The 14,105-nt window shown below is 43.9% G+C and overlaps 1 protein-coding gene across 12 annotated transcripts in view; it reads right to left on the reverse strand.

Moving 5' to 3' along the window:
* BEND7 (BEN domain containing 7) overlaps positions 1–14,105 on the reverse strand; it is an 89,869-nt gene that overhangs the window by 52,609 nt on the left and 23,155 nt on the right. For 11 of the 12 annotated variants that reach the window (XM_060162104.1, XM_060162095.1, XM_060162125.1 and 8 more), the window contains 3 exons: positions 11,552–11,851; positions 8,692–8,814; positions 4,234–4,499 (listed from right to left, as the gene is read on the reverse strand). In XM_060162104.1, the coding sequence (XP_060018087.1) occupies positions 4,234–4,499; positions 8,692–8,814; positions 11,552–11,851 (689 nt within the window). The remainder of the gene's footprint in view (positions 1–4,233; positions 4,500–8,691; positions 8,815–11,551; positions 11,852–14,105) is intronic. The other variant, XM_060162084.1, reaches the window with a different exon arrangement.

Below are 14,105 nucleotides of genomic sequence, written 5' to 3' on the forward strand. Positions count from 1 at the left end.
ACTGGTAGAATCCTGGGTTGGGAACTCCTAAAGAAAGAATTAAATATTGTGTTTAAATATGAAATTTGGTTTGGGGTTTCTGCTTTTGCTTCTGTGTAGTTCAGGTTTCAATTTTATTTAATGTGCTAACTTAAAATGGGTCAAGTAATCCTGCCCCCAAAGAGGGGCAGGATTTCTGGCCACTCTCTTTTTAAAAACACTATTAGCCCCTGTGTATTTGTTCGTGTCTATGTACACATAAGTTTACTTAACAAACATGTAGATTTATTCCTATAAAGGTACTTAGCTAGGACCGCTAAGGTTTAAGAAAGACCCAGTATTTACTGAGTGCTTAAAACATACCAGGTACTATATTCTAAGTGCTTTACATAGATGTCTTCATTTAACTCTTCCAGCCAGCCCCGTCGCTGAGGTTAGCACTATCGTCATTCCCATTTTATGGAGAGAAAACTGAGGGAGGCGAGGGTGGGTGCACTTGCTGGGGGTCACACAGCCGGGCTTGTAGCCTGGACATCCTGACCTCAGAGGCTGCACCCTTAACCATGAAGGTCTCCCCCAGAGACTTCCAAGGAAACAGCACACACAGCCATAGTCTAACCTTCCAGGTCTCCTTTGTGTCACAGTCGTCTCATGAACAGTTAGTGAGCGGTGGTCACGTTCCAGAACGGGGCTAGAGCAGCGGCCCAAGTCTGGCACTCAGTGGGTGAGGGCACACTCAGCCCTGGTCTGGGAAGCAGCTCCACCTTTCTGGCTTTGTGGGCTTGAGCAGGCTACTTAGGCCCTTTATGCCACCGTCTCCTCATCTATAAATTGAGGATAATACTAGTACCTCAAAGAGTAAGGATGAAATTTGAAAAATTATTTGGCAGAGGATAGCAGACAAACGCTACTGCTACTACTACTATTAATGCTATTATTATTATTATTATTATTTTAAAATGTATTCCCTGCCCTTGAGAAGCCAAGGGGGAAGGAGAGGAAATCACGTAAATAATTACAAACTGGTATAGCAAGTCCTATAAAGGATTGTTGAAATCAGATTGGTGCTTTGGGCGGGGGGATGTGTGCACAGTGAGGAATAACAGGGAAAGAACAAGAAAATAGGAGTTCAATTGAGGAGAGGGTTCTGATTAACGCCAAGTCCTAGACCCAGAGTTTTAAAAGGTGATTTTGTATATTGTGCTTAACACAAACGGAGACGTTTGGCCATATGCTGAGTACCTTTTATGTGCCAGGCACCGCAGGAGGATTTCCCTATGTGCTCCAGGTCATTTAGTGCTGACAGCACTCCGAGGTGCTGGGCTGTAGCTGGTTTTGATTAGGGCTCCCTGTTTCTCTGCACGGAGCAGGGATACCCGTCAGGGGTCAGAGGGTTGGCAGTCCACCTGCAGTGATCTACAGCCCCTCACGTTCGTGCCTGTGCCTAGATACACAAATTTGTATTTGGGTGACTCTAAAAGTCACAGCATAAAAAAAGATAATGCATTGTGAACTTTAAACAATTTACAGTAATTTTTTTTTTTTTTTACATTTAAAAAACAATAAAGCACAGGTTTTATGTGTCCTTTTTTCATTGCTTCCCGCTCTCATCTTTCTCCTGTGCTCCAAACGTCTAATGACCTTTTGAGGACACTCGGCTTCTTTTTACTTCCCATCCAGCACTGAAGGCCTGCTTCTGCTCCGTCCTCCCTGTCTCAGTTAAGGAAATCAGTAGCATCTAGTAACCAACCTCGTTTTCCAGGATAGAGATGCGGGGCTTACTTCTCCTGAGCCACCAGGTCCTCTGTGTGGGCACCCCCGGGGGCCTCTCATTTCTCTGTCCCTGCAGGCTCACTGCTCACGTACAGACGCTCCCCATCTCTTGCCTGGCCACCTGGAATTACCTTCTTCCTGCTCTCTTTGCCTCTAGTCTCTTTTCTATATTCATCAATCATCCACAGTGCTGTTCCGGATTCCATTCTAAACACAGGTATGATTATTCCTCTACTTGAAATCTACAATGGCTCCCTAGTGCCCACAAGATAAAAAAGGCCCAAGGGCCTCGGCAGGACACATCAGGGCTTTCACCGTCTGACTCGATCCCATGTTTATATCATCATCTGCTATCAGTGCAGGCCACACAGCTGCTCCAACTACAATGGACCACACGCCCAGTCCTATAACGTTGGACTTAATCGTCCCAACGCTGGGTACTTTTCAGAGCCCATCTTCAGATACACAATGCCCATCTTCTTATATATAATCCAGTTATATTACCTTTTCTCCAATTGATTTTATAGAATAATTCCCACAAGATTATGATCTATTTTCTGTTTTCTCCTCTGGACATCCACCAAAGTTTAAAAGGCTCACGGCTAAGAAATAATAGAAGACGAGAAGGGCACCTAGATTCAGATGCCTTAGCACTGATGGTCTCACCACCTAAAGGGCCAGCCTCATGCATGCCATCAAGACTATCCAGGGACACAATTTCTGATGACGGGACTCACGGTGTGGTCCTCTAGGTGCAGTGACAATTTCCGTGGAATAGATGAATCAAAGGGCATATCAGTTGGATGATGTAAAGATAATATCTATGTACGCTTTTGCTTTTCTTTAGAAGCATGTTATTCTCCAAAGACAGTCAGCACCTAACTGAGTTTACATGGACAATTCCGAACGTGCTTTATTAAATTTAACACCTCTTGTTAGCAAAAATCATCATGAATAAAAAGCAAATTATTTTTTGGTATTTAAATTACAATACTGGTATTGGTAAAGATAAGAAAAATTCTATTTCACTAATGTACATAAAGCCTTTAACAGACCTTTCTCAAGTTATCTCTGAAGTACATTTAGACCTTAAAAATTTTTTAAAAAGGAGCAAGTTCAGTTATTCGCATTAGATCGACTCACGCAGGAGACGATTTTCACAACTCAGATGACTGCTCCTGCTACATTAATGCCTATCACAGAAAAGAAGGCCTAAAACATTCAAGAAAAATGTAAAAGTATTATGAAAACTGCTTCAGACTGAATGTACTTTGTGTTGTGGAATCATTTACCTCTGCTTCCAAACGTGTGGTCCACGTGGGCTTTGAAACCAGGGCCTCGGCTGCAGTAACAATGGGGTAGGATTAAATGAGCCAGCTGGTCCAGGGTAGAATGCTGTCGTCATTAATGATTTTTTAAAACTAAGTTTTTAGTCTAGAAGAACTTCTTAACAATTGTGTGTGTGTTCGTGGGTAAAGAAACAAATAAACGGAACCCCTCACGCCAAGGATTGGATAAAAGGTCAAATGATTTTCTAGTCTAACCAAGTCACGAGATGATTCTTTTTGTTGCCTCCCTTTTATAAAGACCTGTGCGAGCAGACCGTCTTTCTGCAGCTTGAAAGGAACAGCTGATTGAAAATAGCAATTTATTTCTTATTGAAAGTCGAAGAGGTGGGGCCAAACTCTCATCCTATATAGGCCTGTGGGCGTTCTCAGCGGGATTCTCATCCTATGCCATCTGGTAATAATGGCTCACCCATCCTTGTTTATTTTAGGAACTCTCCCAACGAGTTGGGGTTCACGGCATCAGTGTACTCAGATCAAGGTACTGCAAGGAGGGTACGCCGTGGCCGACAGAGCACATTACTGAAGAAGTTCGTTATTGGCCGTGTGACTATAAAATGGTAAGTCAGACGAATGTCTCAGATGTCATTCAGCATCTTGGGCTGCGACGACCTTCTAGCGATGATATTTAAATAGAAAAACCTTTGCAAACTGTTAACCTATCATTACACAGACTCAGTGGCACGGCACTGCGACTTACTTAGCAGTGTGGCTTGCATCTATAAAACAGAAGTAGCACCACTGCTCTTTTTTTTATTGTTAGTTTGCGTTTCTAGAAAGGTGTGACCTTACCTGTAGGGTTCTGTTCATTTATGCCCATCTACAAAGGATTCAATTATGTTCTTTTAGCTCACTACGCTGAGGAAATTGAAAACGGCTGCTTCAAAGTTAAAGACGTTAACGAAATTAGTGAGCAGAACTTCATCATCCTTCTCCTTTCGGAGAGAATGCAAACATGTTTAAGGAAATAAGGCCTAAGATTTTCAGAAGAGAAAATCCTGGGCAAGGGAATTACTAAGAGTTTTCCTTTCCTCTTTCCCACGTGTATTCTGCAAGTTTCTCTGGTTTTCTTGGGCAGAACTAGTTAAGGGCAAAGTTACACATTAGCGTCAGCAGCCAGAAAACATCAACTTACATCAGAGGCTGGTGATTCGAGTACGATGCCAAATCCTAGGATGTGGTTCTCCCTGGGGGAGGTGTGCTCGGCCGAGGGGAGACTGGGATTCTCGGGGGCCGCCACCGCCTTCTTCTCAGCTTCTAACGCACTGGGCTTCTGTTTCACAGTGAGAGGTTCCACAGTCTTCAGGGGCACTTTTTTCTTTTTATTTCTCTTGCGCGAGACGGCAGTTCGCTGGGAGCAGATAAGGGAAATTGGGGGTTGTTGTCTGTTCTGGGTTCCAACTGTGAACAACAAACAAAAATATGGTACAGGCACTTGTCTCTAACTCAGGAGTATGTACTTGCCTCATAAACTGAGGCTGAAGTGGGTTCACTCAAGGACGAGGCACACTGAAATCAACCTCACGCTGGACCTGAAGATAACCAAACGCAGCCTTAAAGGTCTACAGGCAGAAAAACCCAAGAGAATACTCTGCTCCAAATGCTGGTGGGTAATCGACAGGAGGAAGGGATGATGAGCTCTGAAAAAACACTGAAGCATGACTTTACGCATCCCATGACACTCTTGTATAACTGAGAACTCCGGAAATTAAATTGCGGTGGGGATGTTCATGCTTTCTGGCAAGCCAGTCTCAGGAATATTCCAGTTGTCACTTGAGGTTAAACTGATCAGTAGCCAGCAACCTGCAGGTGCCAAAACTGACAAAGGCTGAGCAAGGACGGTCACTGGGGCAAAGCTGATCAAAAGCGTCATTCAGGAATGACCAGTAAGCATGTGGGCCAGGCCTGCTGGTCAACTTCAGGTCCAGTTACTCCGGCCTCACACACCAACTATCTCCACACACTACTCTCCTGGGTTCTGACCAGGCTGCCCCTCTCTGCCTCAGTTTCATGTAGCTGAAAAAGAGGAAGGCTATAATTCTGTACAAGGCGAGCAAATCAGTAAGACCCAGAAACAGTTTGAGTTCCAAAGACGAAAAGAACCCATCAAGAACTGGGTGCTGGGGCTTCCCTGGTGGCGCAGTGGTTGAGAGTCCGCCTGCCGATGCAGGGGACACGGGTTCGTGCCCCGGTCCGGGAAGATCCCACATGCCGCGGAGCGGCTGGGCCTGTGAGCCATGGCCACTGAGCCTGCGCGTCTGGAGCCTGTGCTCCGCAACGGGAGAGGCCACAACGGTGAGAGGCCCACGAACCGCAAAAAAAAAAAAAAAAAAAAAAAAAAAAAGAACTGGGTGCTGATGCTGCCTAGGTACTTAAGGGAACCAAGGATGCTAATTACAGTTCTCATTGGTGCCCTTTGAGAAGTAACGTTTATTAACCATTTAAAAGTACTCTGGGGGCTTCCCTGGTGGTACAGTGGTTAGGAATCCACCTAAGGAATCCCCGCCAATGCAGGGGACACAGGTTCGAGCCCTGGTCTGGGAAGATCCCCCGTGCCACGGAGCAACTAAGCCCATGTGCTACAACTACTGAGCCTGCGCTCTAGAGCCCACGAGCCACAACTACTGAAGCCCGAGTGCTGCAACTACTGAAGCCCTCGAGCTGCAGGGCCTGCGTGCCGCAACTACTGAAGCCCGCGCACCTAGACCCCGTGCTCCGCAACAAGAGAAGCCACCGCAATGAGAGGCATGCGCACTGCAACGAAGAGTAGCCCCCGCTCACCGCAGCTAGAGAAAGCTCGCGCACAGCAACGAAGACCCAACGCAGCCAAATACATAAATAAATAAATAAATAAATAAATAAATAAATAAAAATACTCTGATGCAAAGTTTAGTAGGAAAATATGGCATTACTACTTAAATCTTCATGTGTTAATATGGTTTGATAAATACAACCACAGGACATAGCTGCTTTTTTTTTTTTTTTTTTTTACAAAAGTACACCTCTAAAAATAAACCAAATGAAAATCTAAAGATCTTCACGTGCACACCATATGGATCCTTTCCTATCAGGTTGTAAATAAAGAATATTTGTAGTCTGAACTTGATATCTGCATCTCTAGGCTGGACAGAAATTTATAAATAAGTATTAGAAACAAACTTCTTGCACTGTAAAATGAGCCGAGAAGTTTTTGGACCGCCCATGCAGCAATTAGTCTAGCTCACCGGTTCTCGACCTCGGCTACATGTTAGAATCACCCTGGAGCTTTAAAAAAAAAAAAAAAAAAAAGCCAGTGCCTCAGCCTCACCCCAGATTAATTTGAATTGGAATTTCCAGGGGTGATGCCTGGGCATCAGGATTTTTTTAAAGCTCCTCAAGTGATCCTACTATGCAAGCCGGACAGGAACTTTTCTCTGTTTGGTCCAGATTTTCACCCGAGGCGGCTGGGTCTCCATCCCGAAAGTCAGATGGACAACCGAAGCAATTATCTACGGTCTAGGACTCCAGCCTCACTTTCCAAAATTAAAAGCAAAATGATTTAAGTTTAAAGAACACAGGTACTGTCTAAGTTTTTCTCCTCCTTCCGCAAGTCTGGACAGAGCGAGCCGTAGTCTGTTGTATCCAGATCTTATCGCTTGATCTTAACCCTGGCTTTCTCCCTGAAGTAAAGGTGAAACTTTCTAAATAGAATTTAAATCTACGTTTTATAGGCAATAAACCTTAAGTAAATCTACGCACTCAACACAAATTCTTAAGTTTAAGGAAAGGAGAGTAATTTATCCAGTTTATCCTTTGGGTTCTCCTACAGCTTTGGAGTCGCTTACCACCCTAATCTGCAGAGGTTCAGAAGAGAAAACAGGGTGACATAGCGGCATTTACTTAATAGATCCTAAAAAGGCTTCAGTCAAGGATTTAAAGGGTTGCAATTTGTAGTTTGCCATTTCAGGAGTAAGGAGCTTAAGTAACAAAATAAATCATTACAGTTTCCTACGCACATTTTCTTAAGTGCTAACAAATTCTTCCATTGAGGAAAGAATCTGTACCGGATGAAGTAACCTTTCTTTCTGAGCTCCTCATTTAGCAGATGTTAGCCTTTACCAGGTTAATAAGAACACAGATTATCCTGGTGGAACAAGGTGAGTTAAATGCTTACTGGCCTGACCAAAATGCTTATTTTTCTTTCCCTTGGGATAAGACCAAATCCAGCACATAAAATTAGATGTCGCTTCTCAGAAAGCCTTTTGCCCATTTGACTTTCACGTGATCTTGGGTGACTGATATGTTTTAGTATGAAGCTTTTTACATCAAACCACATCATTGAATATTAAAATTTTACTAGAATGCACTAAACGGCACCAGGTACAGTTTCTGAACAGTGACCTTTCTGAATACCTTTACAGAGAAAAGGGGGTTAGGGATGATAGTCATAAAAGACAGTGCTATCTTCCTGCTCAAGGAGCAGCTTTTCCTGACAAGGGGGAGGGCTTAATAAAATGATTTGTTACTTTCTGTACCTGTCACAAAAATGTCCTTTTGTTCTCCCCTAATTGTGGAGACTAGAAAACACATCCACTATAATAAGGACCTAGACTTCTAGACCTCTATGAAATGCTACAGGTCTTCATAACAAACGCTAACGAAATAGCTGAGGCTCGGATCATGCCTTACAGAGTTCATTTCCATTTACTATCTCATTCCATTTTCACAACAACCCTGTGAGTTAGATATTAATACTCCAGTTACAGATGAGAAATCTGAGGTTCAGAGAAGTTAAACAAGCTAGGACAGGAGAAACTGGGACTCTGACCCCAAACTGCAAGTTCACTGCTCTTCTGTTCTTCAACTTGTCCAACAGGGGCGAGAACAAAAAAAGCGTCGTGTAAATAAAAAGACAAAACAGGAGGTGTCTCTGAGTTTCTCTGACCTGAATGTTAAGGAGAAAAGCCACAAGCAGGGCCCGAGGGCCAACGCTTCTTGTCAGCTGATGCTCTGGAATCTTCACCGGCGGAGCCCACGCTTCCTAAGGGCTCCTTCGTGTGCACAAAAATGCGTGGCTCCCCACCTGTCACACGGAGCCCAGTGCAGGGGGCGCGCGCGCGCGCGTGTGTGTGTGTGGAACTTGTGCAGGAGTGGGAGTGTGTGAGATGCATGCAGCCCCCAAACCGAGCCCCTCAGGAGGGAAGATGAGCCGTTCTCACCTCCTTCCCTGACGTGAACCTCCTTGTTGATTCCCATTAGGAAAATGAGCCTGAGCAGCTCTGCCCACTTTCGGGTATAATTGTTTCAAAGTTTAATTAGCTGACATTTGTGAAGTGTGGGGAGTCGGGGTGAAGTATCCGGAGCACATGTACCAGCCATAAAGCATTCGTTAGAGTTGCTAATGGGAAGATGGGTTGTAGAAAAAGTGGAGAAAATGGCTAATTGAAGAAGCATGTCATCCAGTATACTCCAGTAAAAATGTTTTTTAAAAAAACTAAAAAAAAAAAAAGATAGCAAGGAGGGAAGCAGAGAGTAATCAAAGCACCATGAACATCCTGACTGTCACGTATGCATTCAAAACCCGAGGCCTCCATCCGAGGCCTGATCTCCGTACCTGCCTGAATCTGCATCAGTTTCCGCATGGCCTTGAGCTCCTGGAGAATGGCCTGCAACGTCGACTGGCAGTTACAAGTACAGCAGTTTGATCCAACTGACGAATTCACCACTGGAAGTTCTCCTGAGCACGAAAGAAAAGAATGACGGACGCCAAGCAACAGCAAGATTATAAACAACCAAAAAAGGAGGGGACCGTGACAGGCTTCTGAAGCCTGTGCAGTTAACTGTGAAGTCGTGCCTGAGGAAGATGTACCCAGTAATTTGGACAGCCTAAATTTTGGGGTCTGACTTCGTCTAATTATCCAGGCTTCTCTACTGTCAGGTGCGTGCTGTGTCTCGGGTGGCAGAGCCTGCGTGAACGGACACACACAATTCACTGTCACGGCAGGCCTCCCTACTGACACCCCAGTTCATCTCAGATAACAATTGCAGAAAAATTCACTAGACACGCTCATGCTATTGCACAAAAAACTAGCTCTGAGAACAGTGTTACCAAAAAAAACAACAAAAACAAAACCTGGTAGTTGGATATGTCCTGAGGGTTCATATTAAGAATTAAATGTGTCTGTTTAAAAAATAGTTTTATCATTAATCATGTTATTCCAAAAATTAAGAACGGTCAACACATTAAACTTTCACTCTGGGTGTGGTATGTCTGGGATGGAGAAAGCGGGGGCAGGAGGGTCTGGGAGGATCCATTTGAACTTGAGGGTTTAGAGGGTGCTGGGGTGTTAGATTTTCTCCAGCTACATAAAGGAGATCCTTCTACATCTTTTTTCCGTTCCCATTTCTTTAATTTCACTTTAGTCTCTTTTCCACTGTTTAAATTTAGTATCTTTTCCTTCATGAAACTATCCTGTTTCCCTTACATGTAAACAAATATCTTCCTATTATCCCTGTAATAAAACGGGACATTTGGAAAAACACGCTTTCAGCGCAGTTCTCCCAGTCTCAGTATCCAACCCTGCTACCTTTAAGTGGAGCAGGGTAAGAGACTGCTATCGCTTCGGTTTTTTCACAGGTGGAAAAGGGAAGTTCTAAGGTTTTGGTCCAGTGATATCTTTTAGTATACATTAAACGTAATTTACATCCCGCAATGTGCATTATTTGTGGATATACTTAATCTTTGGAACAGCGTAATTATTTACATTCAGAGTTGTAGCACATTGAGATGTTACAACTTTAAAAGTGCAGATAATTCCAACGAGATGCCAAATGCATTCCTATCGAAACTATGCAAGCAATCAACACAAAAAGATCTATTTTTAAACCAATATGGGGGAATTCATGTTTTCAACTTTTACCGTTACTAATATTTTCCAAAGTGAATCCACTATCCTTGTTGTATCCTGGAAAACAGAACGTTGTTCACCCGAAGCTCATTGATGCGGGGCTTACTAACTTCATACATACCTAAGGCTATTTTAGTTCTCTCATCGTTTCTCCCATGGCAGTAGAGTTAGGAGGACGTTGTAGAATATTCCTAGTCACTATTCCAAGTCTATCTTTATCATTTTTAGAGGACAAAACCAACCCTTTTCAGCTTGTTATAAATCATTTTCTAATTTTAAAGAGAACTGCCCTTTTATTTTATGAAGGAGCCTTAAAAGAGCCATCTCCTTCTAACCTGGAAGCATGCCAGCATGTGAATCTGATATTGGCTTATGTAAAATTAAGAGAGAGAGAAGACACCCATACATCTTTTGGGGTCCCTCCCTGTCTCATCAGCAGTGGCTCAGAATGGCTCTTCATACCTCTGAACTGGTTCTTGCAAATTGTGTTTAAAAAGAAAAATAAAATCACAGTAGTTCTCTTTTTCTTGAAGGATGATGTATGGGAAAAAAAAAATCCTTAACTTTTCAAGGAAACTGAAAACGCATTCTTCCTTTCTTCTTGTTCTCTGTGTGAAAACTACAGTTCTGCACATCTGTACGTAATTTATAGAACGAGTAACATCTCATGTCACTGGAGGGAAAATTAACGTGAATGGAGAAATCATCAAGTTTTTCCTTATGCTTTGGAAAAAAATTTGCCATTTGATTTTTTTTTCTTAACAATTAGGAATTTAAAATAGATAACTAATAAGAACCTACTGTCTAGCACAGGGAACTCTGCTCAATACTCTGTGGTGACCTGTATGGGAAAAGAAACTAAAACAGAGGGGATATATCTGTATGTGTATAGCTGATTCGCTTTGCTGTACACCTGAAACTAACACAACATGATAAATCACCTGGACTCCAATAAAAATTACTAAAAAAAAATTAGGTATTTAAATTAAGGAAATTTTACTTTAAAGGAATAATTTTCAACCTGAATGAAGCAGGTTGTAAAATACGGCTCAACAGGTTCAGTAGCTTGAATGTGAGGTTGAAGTGAAGGTGTCACCTGGGGGCGGGGTCATCAGTCCTGCCTTTATCTGACTCTTCCGATAATGAAGAAAGCACAAGCCTAGGCCAGGGGACGTATTAATACACCCGCGTGACCAGGAAGCTTCTTTTAATGACAGAGCGGGAGGAGCTCTTTCTGCCCTAACTGTTCAGTCTTTTGTGACAGTAGTATCGTTATCTCTGCAAATGATGGCTTTAAACCTCTTAAAGGGCTAAAATCTCTACCAAGAAACTATCCCTTCTAATGGAGAACCCCCAGGTTTTCCTGCGTCTCAATTCTGGTTTTTGATGCTCTTCAACTTCTTCCTTTATGTCTTCCCGGTCTTTTAAGATAACTCAGCTAAGGCGGGTGGGTGATTAAGGGAGGGTTTAATATGTTGAACTCAAAGAACATGCTGAATATTTAGACAGAAAACACGTTGGGGCAACGGCCCCGGAAGCGTTGTGAGCATCTGATGACAGCCATACCATTGGAGCTCCCGGCGGCGTGGGACTGGCTCTGGAAGGTTCTGGAGCGGGTACCATACTGCCCTGAGAACCGCCCGCTCTGGGCTGGTAGCTCGTTCCACGCACCCCGGGAAGACGGGTGCAGGCTCGGTAGGGCCTCCACAGGGTTCAAACGCGGAGGCCACATCGAATCCAGCTCCTGGGGTTCTTCTTTCAACTTCTCCCCCTCCTTGCCCACACGCTGGTAGATCCTCCCAGCGCTGTCATTCAGTAATCTTCTCATTCCTGTAATTTGTTTTTTAATTTCCATGCTTTCGTCTCCTAATGGAAATGGGGCCAGAGATACCACTGTAAATTAGCGAAAGAAAAAATAATCCACCACCAAACCAAACCAAAACAAAACCAAAACAAAGGCCACCCCTTCTTCCTTCTTTGGAAATGGGAATGATTACCGACTCCAGATGCAAGCCTCTCTTTTAAGAATCTTCCTTCCTCAGAGGATTTTTTTTTTCTTTTTTGAACCAAAGTATCTGTATTGCACTGAGGGTACTTAATAAATATTACTTAAACATGATTCAAATTATACAGCTATAAAATATTTTCTATAAATAATAACATTAGAGGATGCCTAGATGTATTAGGAGCTATTTCAAACATACTATCCTCTTAAATTGTCATCAGCCAGTATCTTTACGAAGATTAAGGGAAGTAGTTTTTTTTTTTTCTCTCTAATCTGGGTGTTAAAATAAAAGTCTAATGCCAGTCTAAAAGTCATACAGTCACTCTACTAAATGCCTGCGATTTCAACTACAAGAAAAGGAAAAGGCCCACAGAAAGTATCTATTAGGAAAAACACAGGTCTTGCAGATAAATCTGGCATATTTAATACCATCACGTTTTAATGCACTCAGCACCATATTAGCCAGGTTTCTCTGTAGCACTGACTGCACAATGAATGTAGGTATTTTGTGTTGTCTAGTTAGATATTTAGCTAATTAATATATGAACACATTGCTGAATATAAGGCACCTTTTATATACTATTTTCAAATAAGTATCTTCAATTTTTAAAATAATAAAAATACTAACTGTCTACCATCTAACATGAGCAAACACAGAAGGAACACAGGTTTCCAAATTTACAATTCTGCTCTGTGTGGGCATGTGCCTGAGAGGAGAAGTATTTTAATTTGTAATAAAACTCTTTTCACTTCAAACACCTGCGACAATGACAATATAGAAACAATAAATCACGTTCCAGATTTTAGGAGAATGAATGACCAAGCACAATTTAAGCCATGCAGAGTCAGCAGAATTTACAGGTTTCTCAAGATGTCTGGGGAACAGGGTGTGTCTGGAAGAGGTCCCAGAGGAATTCTGAAAGATCAATCTGTATGCCAGTGTGGTTGGTGTTAGTTTCAGCATCCAAAGCTAAACCTTCCTGGCTAGGTCAGCAGCGCAGTTTCGGCAAGAAGGAGCTTCCTGCCTGCAGGGTTCTTGTTCTTGGTCTTCTAGATCAAGGACGTGGCACATGCGTCCACCTGCAGCACGCTGATCTTAGCTGGCGCTGGCCGGTGGCTGCCACTGCCCCCCCTCCTGGATCCCTGGCGAGAGCTGCGCCGGCCACGCCAGAGGAAGACAGGCGCACGGCCTGGCTCCTGGGTCAGTACCTGCTGCACGCGAACCGTGACACATCACAGCAAAAGGGGTGCTCTCTGTCCAAAGGCTCCACCTCTGCTGCGGGGACTGAATTCTATGATAAAGTGCTGTCTTGGGCGGGGAAAGAAGTCATGAGGATCCTGGAACTTTCTAAGAGCAAATCTGCTTTGTCATGACCTTAGTTTCACAGCCCTAGAAGCTGTAGCTCTGAAAATTACAAGACTGAAACTCCAGTGTGAATTCTGCACACTTGGTCTTTTCACGTGGAAGTCCAGGTTCCTCGGTGGAGGAAAGAAGGCGCAAGCATCAAGGGGGATCCTGGCTGCGGGCTGACGTTTAGAAACGCTTCTTCTAAAATCAAAACAAAAAGCAAACCACAACAACAGATCAGGACCTGGGACCGAGGAGGAAGGAAACGGGTCTGTGAAGGAGGGCAGCGGAGCTGGCTGACGTCCTGAGAAGACAGCGCGCGGTCCGTCTGACTGCGGGGCATCTGAAAGCACGGAACGTAGCAAAGTGCAACAACTGCCCAAGTCAAGGAGAGGAAAGTTGAGAGATATGGGGAAGGCTGGAAACGGGCTGGTTGCGGGGAGCTTCTTAGAGGACACACGCTGGGCGTCCCCAGGGGACAATGGGTAACTGAACTGTCCTTCCTTTAGCCAGAGAAGTCGGGAGCAGCCCTGACTGGGGAAAGAGCTCCTGGAACCGGATCACAGGCTGGCTGGCCATGATGCGCTCTGCAGAGATGGGGAGAGTATCCTCGCACAAGCACATTTGGGAGGGATGGAGCAGAGGGCCGGGGGCCGGGGAGACTTGAAGACTGAAGGTGTGGACAACAGAAAAAGCCGAGCTGCCTGCACGCACTGGGATGGAATGGGTGCGGACTGCAGGCAAGCAGGGGCACCGCAGAGGCTCAG

This window comes from Lagenorhynchus albirostris, chromosome 1, assembly GCF_949774975.1.
Source record: "Lagenorhynchus albirostris chromosome 1, mLagAlb1.1, whole genome shotgun sequence".
Classification (NCBI taxonomy): domain Eukaryota; kingdom Metazoa; phylum Chordata; class Mammalia; order Artiodactyla; family Delphinidae; genus Lagenorhynchus; species Lagenorhynchus albirostris.